The sequence below is a fragment of the Podarcis raffonei genome, chromosome 17 (assembly GCF_027172205.1).
Source record: "Podarcis raffonei isolate rPodRaf1 chromosome 17, rPodRaf1.pri, whole genome shotgun sequence".
Classification (NCBI taxonomy): Eukaryota; Metazoa; Chordata; class Lepidosauria; order Squamata; family Lacertidae; genus Podarcis; species Podarcis raffonei.
Window position 1 is genome coordinate 18,581,755 of NC_070618.1, and position 12,380 is coordinate 18,594,134.

Below are 12,380 nucleotides of genomic sequence, written 5' to 3' on the forward strand. Positions count from 1 at the left end.
TAGTGATAAGGGAAAGAAGATTGTTAGCTGCTTTGAGACTCCTTAGGGTAGTGATAAAGCAGGATATCAAATCCAATCTCCTCCTCCTCCTCCTCCTCCTCCTCCTCCTCCTCCTCCTCCTCCTCCTCCTCCTCTTCTTCTTCTTCAGGCATAGTTAATGCTATGTATTCATTCATCCACTAAAACAGATTTCTACCACTGCCTGTTGATCAAATCTTGCCATGAGGCTCTCATAAGACCAAAACGTGATAAGATTCCTGGAAGTTGAAAGCAGCAGCAGAGCAAGTAGCCAGCTGCATAATTAGCAGGACAATTAATATCCCGTTAAAAAAAATATACCTGGTGCTTCAAAGAAAACACTCTGGTCAGCCAGGCAAACTGGGGGCAGGGGTGCCAACTTGAATAAAATATTATTTTGGGGGGAGGGGGCGCAGGTAAGCCCCAGCTGGCATAACAGATCCCATGACAGGGCGCGCACACAGAGCATCTGAATGGCTTTGCCCATTAACTTTTTTTGGGAAGGGGTCTGTCCCCCTCATTGGGGGTGGGGAGAAGGTAACCTGGCCCCTAGAAGATTGGGGAGGGGGTTTCAAAGTTCAGGCACCGTGACCGAAAAGTGGTCCCGGTAGCTACCCACCTAATGGCGAAATGGGGCGCGGGGGGGGGGGGGGAAGAGAGAATGAAGAAACTTCTTAACACGTGTTGGAGAGGAGAGCTGGGCCGAATCCGACCCTCGCTTTCTCCCTCCCTCCCGCCGCCCGCGCGCTTCGTTCCTCCCAGAGCAGCCTCGGGGAAAATAGGGCAACTGCCGCCGCAGGATTCAGGGTCCTGGGAACCGGCGCGCGTTTCTCCGAGGGCGCAAAAGGAGCCGCCGAGGGGGCCTCGCCCGGCAGAGAGAAAGCGGGTCTCTCTCGGCACCCGCCTCTCACCGGAGACGGACAAAAGACTGAACCTCAGCTGAACTTCGGGAGGGCGAGGGTCACCCTCGGCCCAGCCGGGCTCGTCAGGCCGGAGGGACGGCGCAAGCTCCTCGCGGGACCCGCACTCGATCGCGGCGCTGCTGCTGCTGCAACAACTGTGAGGCGCTGCGTAAAACCCCCTCCTTGGATCTCGCTCTTTCCTGTCTTTTGGGAACCTCCCTTTCCCCTCCCCCCCCAACGGAGCATCCCCGTTCGGTCGGCTGCGCTGCTGGCGGGGGTGGGGGGCGCCAGCCTCTCTCGGCCAGCCTCGTTTTTCCAGGGGGGGGGGTGGAGAGAAGCGGGGTCGTGCGCGCCGCTGCGCCCGCGGAGGCCTGGCCTGCGGGGGGCGGGGGGAGACCGGCTGGCGGAGCGAAGGCCGCCTGTTGCTTCTTGGGCAGGAGCTGCTGGCGCTGGCCCGGTTCCAGCAGCGGGACCTGCCGGAGGGGGGAGGGGAGGGGGCGGGTCTCGGTCCGGGTCTTCACTCGGCGGCTGGACGAGCAGGAGGGATGCGGCGGGCCGGTTCTGCTTCAGCCTCTGCCGCGGGTAGGAGGAGGAGGAGTCATGGGGAGGCCCACCAAAACGCGCCTTCCCCGGCCTGGCCTGCTGGGCTCCGTCTCCCCCCTCCCTTTCCTCTGGCGAGGAGTTTCCTGCGGTCACGCTCCCTGCTCGCCTTCCTTCCCTTCCCGTCGCTCTCCCAGCTCCCTTTACCGTCCAGAAACACTCGGGATCAATGCGACGCCTTTGCTTTTTTGGGGGGTGGGAGTGGGGGGGGGCACCGGGGAGCAGCGAGCACCCTCTCTTCTCCCCTTAGGCGAACCCAGGGAGTTCAAATGGAAAGGAACTTGCATTGCTAAGAGGAGAAGATGCGGGGAGGGGGGGAAAGAGAGATGTGTTTCCATGCGCAGTGGAGCGGGCAGGGAGCGAGGATGCCAAGGAGCATCATCCTGAGTCGGAAAGAGCCAGACTTGTCGCTTTCATATGTCATATTCTGTGAAAGCAACCGGAGAGAACTAATGTAAGACTTCCCCTTTCCCGGGGACAGTCCCCGGATTTACAAATCCGTCCCCCATACAGAATCCATTGAAGCTGAAAAGTGTCCCCGGATTCATTGAAAAATAATCTGGTAACCTTAAACTAAAGCGAGCCGACAACTCCGCCTTTGCCCTTGTTGGGAGCGGAACAATGAGGGTTAGTTGTGGTTGCGGCTACACACACTCAGGATCATTTCCCTTGGCTAAGCGTTGCTTAACAAGGCTTATTCCCACCCTCCTTGTTGAAAAAAAAAGTAGAGAAATGCACAATCCTCACACTTTTGGTGTGCTTGAATGGGTAGGGTTTTAGTCTGCTGGGAGCACACTGTTAAGGACTAGATCATTACTCCACACTGGATTAGCCTGGAGCAGAAGAGTATTGGCTTTGTGTATATGCAGGAGCGAAGTAAGCAACCGGGTATAGGTGTAATCCTGCACACCCACCTGCTTTTACATCTCATGCTGAAAAGGCCCAAACGTCAGTCGCTGCTCAACATATTAATTGCACGGGAGTTGATATAATCCCCTGTGTTAAAGTACAACTAATGTGTAAAATGGTCCTGATCAAAGTCGGTGTGTGAACATAGTCCCCACTGCCCTTAATATTTGTGTGGCATGTTCCCATTCTGCTGGACACATGATGCAGCAACGCTTGCTCAAAGCAAGAGGGGGTCAGTAGAAGTAGTGTATGGAAAACACCATTTCAGTGTTTTTGAAATTAATGCAGTAAGCACCAAAGACCCAGTTCAGAGCTGAAGTGCACTTCAGTTCACTTAACTCTCTTTCACATTGTGACTGTTAAGTTAAAGTAATGCACTATCTATCTTAATCATTAGCTCTTTCTTTCTTTCTTTCTTTCTTTCTTTCTTTCTTTCTTTCTTTCTTTCTTTCCAACTATCTCTGTGCTACTCTCTGGAGATCATGTGGCTATCTTTAAAGTGTGGATCTAGAATAATTCACAAGAGTGCAAATAAGGAGTGAATTCTTTCTTCAAGTAATCATGCAGATCTGTAGGTGTTTTGTGCAATACAATTAGAATCAAACTTCAAATGGTAGATGCTTTTTTGTTTGTGGTGTTTCTTAATTTAGTTTTTCCAAAGGCTTTTATGGACTAGTGAATAACTATAGTACAGTATAAATACTGCATGGCGGTACCGAGAATTTGTCTCCAGCGTTTTTACAGATAGGAGGACAAGAGGCTTGGGTTCTGTGTAGCATGACCCTGTCAGCAAAGATGTATTGTATTTTCTTGATAATATAGCACCCATTTTAAAGAAAGGCTCACATGACATTTTGGAGAACTGTGCTTGATTATTTATGGCGGTCTCCTCTCCAGTAAGCAGTTCAGTGCACTCACTGAAATGAATGTCAGCATATTAATGAATCTTAGTGTGGTCTAGTAAGTTTTCTTTTCTTTGCCGATGACAAAACTACACTCTAAACCTAAGGAGGAAAGGTGGTAGGCAGCCTTTTTGATAAGCAAGTTAGGCTGTTGTAGTTGACTTGAAGTCATTTTGTATCTGGCTGTTTATTTTGCTTTGCTACAGTGACATGTTTTGTCACATTGCACAGATGGTGGGCGTTGCAACCTATTTGCAATGACTTGTTGGGCCAGCAAACAATTCTGAGAACTGAGTTGTAAGAAGTCCAGATTAAGGACAAATAGTGGTATGTTCTGTACAGGGACAAGCTCCATGCACTTGGAAGTTAAACAGGCACATGCGTGCAGATGGACCTGCCTTCAGTATTGTATTGAGCAAAAATTCGTAGTAGCATGTTAGCTTTCTGCATGAGCAAAGATCAGGAGGATGTTATTTTTCCATAATACCAAACCCCCAATCCTAAACAGAATTAGGCATGGTTAACGCTTGAGCTCTACAGTGTCTTTGCAAGCCAAAGGGGCAGTTTCGTGTGGCAAAATGATTGCGTGAATTGGCTCCCCTTCTAAGTCAGGTGCTTTTTACCATGGTAGTAGATGGTGAGGGAAAGTTCTGGGTTTTAGCATAATTGACATGCAAACTGCTTTGAAAGCCACTTTATCAAAATGGTTTGCTATAAATTTCCAGCAAACTTAGAATATGGCTGTGCTTTCATTTTAGCTATGATGCCAGAAAGTGTAGGTTTGAGTTGGGTTTTGTTGGGAAGAAAGGAAGACTGAAATTAAGGAGGCCTAGTTTTAGCGAAATGTTTAGGACTTTTCCCTTGGTGTGTTTGATGAAATCATGAACTGAAGAAACCATTCTGTGTCAAAGCAAAAACTTATGTTTTGTTAGATCGCTGTTGTTACCTGCGCTCTTTATAATTAACAGAGAATTAGACATTTACATTTATATTTGAATGCCAATGAATTTGATGAATGCGTGCCCTGAACCTTCTGTTGACATGCTTTCCCATAAAGAATTGAAATACATTCTTCTTGTCTTGGGTTAAAATAGAAATCTGCATTAGGACAGCCAAGGTCAATATCAGCTTTAGGAAAGTAGAAAAGTGCCGCTCTGAATGCTGGTATAGATAGCTTTTATCTCTTGTCTCTTCCCTATGTTTTTTTTTGACATCCATAGGCATGAGAGCACTGAACCTTTTCTATGACAATTTAGTCTGAATGTTTAGTAGGTTAGTATCTTCTAATGCCCAGATTATACTTTAATCTTTAGATTTAGGTTTGACCAGGCCCAGCTTGCAGTAATAAAATTCAAATTCAAACACTTATGGGTTTCTAACAAGAGTATTCATGAGAATTCTAACATGGTATTCATGAAATCAATTGGATTATGTAAATCAGCTTCTTAAATATTTTTAATGTGAATTCTTTTGATGTTTCATTATTGCTTTCTGATCCTAGAGCTTCTAGCAACAGTGCGCTGTGTGGTTATTAGTTTGTATAAGAAAAATATCTTCACTTATTTTGAATTTATTTATTTATCTGAAATTTATATATGCAGCTTTCTTTTCTACCGTCAGAGGTGAATGGAGATGTTGACTGGTTAAATCATGATCAATATTTAAAGAAATTGTTTTTTTGAACAGTAGTAAAGACAGTCTTACATTTATTACAGAACCCCAAATTAACTGGTAGGAAACAAAGCTAGCACAATCAATTATTAATAACTGCAATGAATTTCCGCAAATATGAGTGTATGTTAGTGCTGTTAAGTGATCAGCTTTATTTGCCAGGTAGTTAGAAGCAACAGGGTACTTTACTTACAAATTTTACTTTGGTGGCAGATTTTGTTTTATATTAAGCCAGATAAATAAACAAAAACAACAGAGCAATAAAAAAGCAAAGCAGAAAAGTTGGTTTTGTAATGCAACTATGTTTCTAGATGGTGTGCAGGAGTATATTGGTGTGTATCCCTAAACTGCACAAGGACTCGGGAGCAAGACTGCTCACTCCTGCCTTTGCTGTTTGATGATACCATGATGGACATGTTTTGCTTCATGGAATTTTTGCCAGATATTTTCAAATGCGCTGAATTATCAGTAGGTTGTATTGGATGCAGTGGCGTAGCGTGGGGGGTGCAGGGGGGCCCGACCGCAACATCTGGGGGGCGCTCGCTCGCACTCGCAGCTCTCTGCCCCTACCTGGCTCACTCACTCTCTCTCACTTGCCTTGCCCCGGGTGCTGACAACCCACGCTATGCCACTGATTGGATGATATGTGTTATTGAATCTTCTTCAGATTTGAAGTGAGTGTGTCATGCCCTCCTAAAACAGTTTTGATATTATGGGATAGATACTTGTGGGCATCATTTTTAAACAGAGCATATGGGTGAAAAATCCAGTGCACACAAGCCAGTTCATGTGGTTGATGTCACAGATACCAGAAAAAGGTATCAGAATATTAAATATCAGTGGTTATTTAATGAATAAATCCCAATGGATTTTTCTCTTACTAATCAAGGGAATCTATGTAGACACTTGTTTTGTTTTGCTTAGCTTTGCCTACTGAATAATTTTACAAGGCTTTTACCCTTTTCCTATGCCTTTTATATTTGATTGGGGAAATGGTCAATTTTTGCCCTTCAGAAATTTCACATCTTAAATAACATTTTACTGGTTTTGATAGATTTATAGTAATTGTATGAACTCTTTTGTGTCATAGTTTAATTGTGTATTTGTGGATATATGTTTAAGCAGATTTCCCCAGATGCAGATCAGTTAAATGCATTGATAAATATATTACTTATATAAATACTGCACTTGTCACATTCCTGGTGTACTTTTTCAAAATGCATATAAAAGTAGGAATAAATTGGCTGTATAATTTGAGTTTACAATAAATTGTTTACAATAAAAAAATATTTCCTATAACAATTAGAATGTTCTACAAGTATTGATAAAATAAGAAATAAAATAATAGTGATCATGTCTTTTATCTTTTATTTGTACTTTTGTGAGGCTTTTATTAATTACCATTAACAGTTTTTAAAACCTTTTACAGTTCATATCTTGTTTTAGCATCACAACCACTCTGTAAAACAATTCATACTCCCCCCCCCCACTTTTTAGGCAGTTGGGTTTCCAATATAGTGACTTGATTCAGGCAATTCATTTATCCATTAACTGTGATAAACTTTGGCTTATCACTGCATTTACTCTGCATTGCTTTAACCTCTCCGAGCTTTGATAAGACCAGTGACCAAGTTGCATTGCTTGTTGAGAAACAAGATAGTGGGCTCAAAAATGCTAGTTATGAGCAGAATCTTGTGTGTGTTTAAAGAACATGTCATCACAAAAAAATAGTGCCCCATGGTTATGCGAGGAACAATCAGTTACAGTATTGAACAGGTAAAGTAGCAACCATATTTCATGGTTATTATGCATCACAGTTTGAGAATAGATCATATTCTTGCATGTGCCTTAACTTTGGATGTAAAATAGTCATCATTTTATTAATTTAACCTGACGCAGCAAGGGGACCTATATGTCTAAACAAGTTTCCTTTTGAGTATCATCAGCTAAAGCCACAGATGGGAATGCTCATCTGAGCGTGGGTGGAGCATAACTAAAGTATGCTTTAAATAGCATGCACATCTTAATGTGTCTCCACATCCTGATGCAAATACTCATGCACAGAAAGGTTTCTAAAATGTGATTTGAGCTGCGTGGGAGTGAGAATGAAAAAAGGAGGCTGTGAAAAACTTCTGAGATTTCAGTTGTTTTTACAGTAGGGTTGTCATATCTTGAAGAGCAAAAAAAGAGGACAGCCCGAGCCACTGCCAGCCTGAGCTGGGGAAATAGGCACACAGGGCTGCGGCGCCTGAGACCAAGTCTGAGCTACTCTGTGCCTGCACCAAAAACCCCATAAACAAACCAACAAACCCTGAATATTTCCTTTGAAATGTAAAACATCACCTAGGATGAACCTGTTGCCCCCCCCAAAAAAGAGGACATGTCCAGGATTTCTTGGACATAAACCCTAGTTTAGAGAAACATCTGGATTAACAGTACTGTCCTCGAGAATATGTATTGATTTTAGCAAAAGGGAGAAAAGTAAGGGTGCTCTCTCTGATCCCAAACTTACCTTGCGTCTCTGTTGGTGATGCAACAACATCCAAGCTTTGGGGTTCTGTTCTGCTTATGGAGATCAGGATTCAGTATTGCATGGGCAGCCTCCATCTCCACATTGGGCAGGAAGCCTGCTGATCACATAGGGTTCCCATTCAAGGCAGAGAGCATTGCACCTCAGCCATGGTGAGGCGTGCCTGGCCTGACCTGGTAGCAGAGACTAGGGGGAGAGTGAGCGGCAAAGCTGGCACATGCTCTTCTTGGCCACAGCCTGCCCCATGTGCCCACCCCTGGCAGTGCGGGCATACGCTCCGCTGCTGTGCATATGCATCGGGGTGGGGCTAGTGGCCACAGGCCCAGCTCCACTCCCTTCCTTCATGAAATGGTTAATCATGTTGATCAAACACTTGAATGGGGCTTGATGCTGCCAACCCAAATATATTTGCATGAAAGCATTTAACACTACAAAAGAGTGATTGGCAAGGCAGACAAAATGTTTGTGTTGCTTTTTGGGCATCTCCCGGAAGGAAAGGCACGTTGATTTGCTTTCATATATAGTATGAATTCATTTGAACTCACGGCGAAGTGTTGCTCACAGTGGATTTAATTTATTTACAGTGGGTTGGGTCCAGAAATGTGTGAGCGGAGGTCTGTTCACAGAACGTTCCCCTGAATGGAAGGAAGAGGTGATTTTGGCCCATTTCCCCCTCCCTGTGCAGTTTTGCTCGTTCTGTTCTGGAGCACCTGTGTGCCTTCTAGAACAGTTCTACCTTTGAACTTTAGAAGATGTGCACAGTCATTTGTCTGTCTTCGGCTATTTAGCTCACCATCACTTATCTCTGTAGCTGAAGGGCTAGAGGCTTCCTCTAAAACAAAACAACAAAAGGCAGCAAAAACTTGCTGGATGACCAGATACCAAGTTTTGTGTTTACATGGTGTGATCACTTAATATATATCATGGTGTGATATATCATGGTGTGATGCTTAATATACACACACTTCCCTAATATTGTGTAGCTCTATCTAGAAGAATCCTAGGGATGTATAAGTAGGACGCCTCACTTAATATCTAATTTCATCCTCTCATTTGATAATGGGGGCTCAGGTAAAGAAGTCTGACTGTATGTGTAAGGCAATTTGCATCTCAGTGTGAATGCCTGAATGGTTCATTCCTCTTTGTGTGGGTGATCAGCTTACAAATCTGTTCCTTTTGCCATTCACTGGCCTCTGTAAAATTGATAACGTGGCACTCGCACACAAAAAGCTTCCTCTCTTCCATCCCAATGGGAGGTTGCTTCCCTGCGAAGTCCAGCCTACCTAATGAACACGTGGGGCCTGGTTGTCAGTGTTAATTCCAGTAAGGCTTGAGAAATGCCATTGCCTGCAGTAAGGGCTGCAAGGCAAAGCCTGTTACTGCACCTTCTATCTTTGGCATCGCATGTTTGTTAATCTGATGCTGTAAGCCTTATAGTTCCCCCAAGGTATTTATTCAAAAATGGATTTGTGAAATATTAAGAGGACCGGTTTAATGAAGCGTGGTGAAACTTCTGTTTGGAAATTATGTGTTCAAGTACAAAAAGAATTCTCACAGCTATTGGAGGGGAATTGCAGGATACATGCCTTTTTAACGAAATGCCGAAGGTTCAGTCAAATAGCATGGGATGGTGTGTTGTAGGTAACAGAGTTGCAAAATCCAGGGACTTGCCCTGCCTTCATTAGTGATGGTGTTTTCTTTATATTATGTGTGTGTTGCACTTTCTGTTTGTCTTTGCAGCTGTGTATAATTTCCCTTGAATTATTTCTTTTGGTGAAAAGCGAGCAAAAAAAAAAGTTGCCCAGTGGTTATGGGGAGCATAGAAAAGCAGCCATATTGCTTCTGTTTTCTACAACTACATATTTCTGCAGCACCCCACTTTCTCTGCCCCTCTTTTCCTCCGTATCTTCATGAGAGTTTGCATAGTGGGTTTTAGAACCTGCATTTTGAATGCTGCAGCATAATGTCTGCTAGCATTTAAATAAAAAGAAGCTATTGTTGTACGCCTGCGCTAGTAAATTGCTCAGGACAGGGTGCCAGCTCAATCTCTTACAACACAACATCACTGTGGCGTTGCAGTGACACGACAACTGCGCAAACGTTTGAGATGAGGTATCTAATTAGCTTGTTGTTCACTTTTTGGACTACAACTAATACAGAAATAAGAAGCGATTGATTGAGATTCTGCTAGATCAGTCAGTCGGGGCGGGGGTATGGTTCTGACATAGTAGTTTTAAATTCCTGTTTTTACAGCTTAGTGTTTAAAATCTTTCTTCCTCCCACAGTTCTGTTGTAGGAAGACCTTGAGCTGCTGACTGCTGTTGGTGAAGTATAAATTAAGCAAGTGGAGGCCATGTTTGAAACAATAGGTAAGACATGATACCAAAACACATTTACATACTTAACAAACCCTTTTCATTCTCTTTTTAAAGAGCTATGGTGAACTGTGTTTCCTCGTGTTTATCCAAATTCAGGAGAAATACGTGCGATGTTCATTGGTAAACAGTTCACTGAGATGAAGTCCTGGTGGAGATAAATGTCTAAGACTGCTGGCAAGAAATGCTTATAGATCTATATGAAGATGTATTATGCCAAGTGAGGTCATTGGTCCATCTTGCACAGTACTCTTGACTAGGAGCAGCTCTCTAAGGTCTTAGGCAGAGCTATTTACCAGCCCCGTTAGCAGTGTTAGAAACAAATGGCCCTTAAACCAAGGTTACATTCGCCAAAATGGAATGTCTAGTTGCCATTTTGGGGCAAGCCGGCTCCAGTGTCTCATTTTTCAAGTGATATACTGACTGCGATTGATTCTCAGTTAAACATCTGGCTAGCTCAGATGATTACCTTGAACTAGGTTAAGAACTTTGACAACCTAAAGCATGGCAGTGGGGTGGGGAAAGTGAAGTGAAGATGCACCTCTAGATGGTGTAAATGCCAGGTTATATTCTGGCGCCCTGGCATCTTCATTGGGTCGCAAGTGACCGATAGCCAGGTGCAAAATGCACCTGGTCCTTGGCTTATTTCAAACACTGCCTGTTAGCTGCTAATTTTTAGCTAGAGATTGAACCTGGAGCCATCTGCATGTAAAGCATATTCAGCTATAGCCTCTTGCAGATGTGTGTTGGTGTCCAAGGAAGAGCTGAAGTTGATCTCATTAGTTAAGCCAACACCTGAAGCAGATAGTAGAACAATGAAGCAAGGTGATCAGGCCCTGGATGTGGAAGACAGCTGTGGCTCAACCTGGAACAGAAGGCCAAAGGGCAAGACAAAATAAACAGGGGCCTTCAAAGGCATTTCGGATGGAACAAAGCCATGTCTCAAGTAGTATGGTTGGAAGGACATTCACATATATGGATAGAGGAGAATGATTGGACAATGTTATTGGTGCATCCATCAATCAGTGATTGGGCCATATGATTACTATTGTCTGGAAAGGAGGACTATACATTCCTGAGCTTCAAAACAATGGTGCATCCATCATTTTGTGTTAGCTCCCTGATAAAAATTCATTCAGGAAATCAGAATCCATTTGGGCCATGGGTTAACTGTAGAAAGCTAAAATACAGTCACTTAAAAGTATAATTAAATGGATATTCTGCTGGCGTTGTGCTATGACAGGGTAGTTGGATGCAATTTTCACTAAACCGGATGTTTAAAAAAAGTGTGTGGAGACATCCACATTTCCATCTTGTTTTAAGAGCTGATAAAGTAGCATGTAAGCATCTATGCCTAACAGTATATACGCATATTAAGGGTACCAAGTAATAGGGAATATTCTTTCAGATACTCACCGGGCCCTCCAGGCAGTGGAACGCCTGCAAGCTAAGTTACGGGAACGAGGTGATACAGCAAATGAAGAGAAACTGAGTTTACTGAAATCAGTGCTGCAAAGTCCTTTGTTCAATCAAATCCTCAACCTTCAGGCTTCTCTTCCACAATCAAGAGATCAGGTAGGATGGTAACATCTCCAGGGGAAAGAGGAAATGCCAATATGACTTTGTCAAATCCTTTTATCTGATAACACTCTGAACAGCTTGCAAAATAGACACCAAACAGTAAAAATGTCCAAAATTTTCCTTGTAACTTAGCAAGTTTGGCCTTCTTAAAGTTAATGTATGCAGTTTTCTCACTGAATACTGATTATAGGTAAACCTGTAAACTTTAGGAATACTGTTACTACTGAAATTAGGATAACTGGTATCACACACTCTTTTCCCCAAGCTGTTTTGTGAAGAACGGTGCCATTTAACCTCTGTCAGAATAGCTTGAGAGTTGTGGGGATTCATTCTTTGACCTTATTTTTAGCTGTTGGAAATAAAAGAGAAGTTTTACATTTGCGCTGACATTGTGAGACGAATATATATATATATATATATATATATCACAAAATTTGGATACCGCAAAGACCTCAAAGTGGTTTGCATAAAAGATAAAACAATAAAATTATTATTGCTAAAAACGTTACAACCGTTTGCTAACTTGTGCAACACAGAAGAATGCTGGTGTTAAGCCCTGCCTTGAGTTATGTGACGCATGCCTGTGGAAACATACCATTCGTAATGAAGGCCTGACTCCAGCCATTATCAGGAATGTGATAAGAATGGAATGCAGTTGTCATAAGGAATATGAATCGCTAACAGTGCAGAACTATACATGCCCACTCAGAAGTAAATCCCATTGAGTTCAAGGGGCCTGATCCTCAGTTAGGTGAGTGTAGACTTGTAGTCTAACATGCCTGGTTTTCACTCAAATGAGTGGAACACAAATGTGTGAGGTGCTGGTAATAGTTTAAATCTAGAGGCAATTGTCACACATCTGTTTTATTTAGTTAAATCTGGTGCATTGAAG

The 12,380-nt window shown here is 43.3% G+C and overlaps 1 protein-coding gene across 22 annotated transcripts in view; it reads left to right on the top strand.

The window, feature by feature from the left end:
• The first annotated feature begins 1,418 nt into the window (after positions 1–1,418).
• The window catches only part of MPDZ (multiple PDZ domain crumbs cell polarity complex component), a 111,836-nt gene continuing 100,874 nt past the window's right edge, over positions 1,419–12,380 (top strand). For 12 of the 22 annotated variants that reach the window (XM_053372125.1, XM_053372126.1, XM_053372132.1 and 9 more), the window contains exons 1-3: positions 1,419–1,502; positions 9,818–9,901; positions 11,316–11,482. In XM_053372125.1, coding sequence (XP_053228100.1) covers positions 9,886–9,901; positions 11,316–11,482 — 183 coding nt within the window. In that variant the 5' untranslated portion in view covers positions 1,419–1,502; positions 9,818–9,885. The remainder of the gene's footprint in view (positions 1,503–9,817; positions 9,902–11,315; positions 11,483–12,380) is intronic. The other 10 variants (XM_053372136.1, XM_053372137.1, XM_053372141.1 and 7 more) reach the window with 1 other exon arrangement.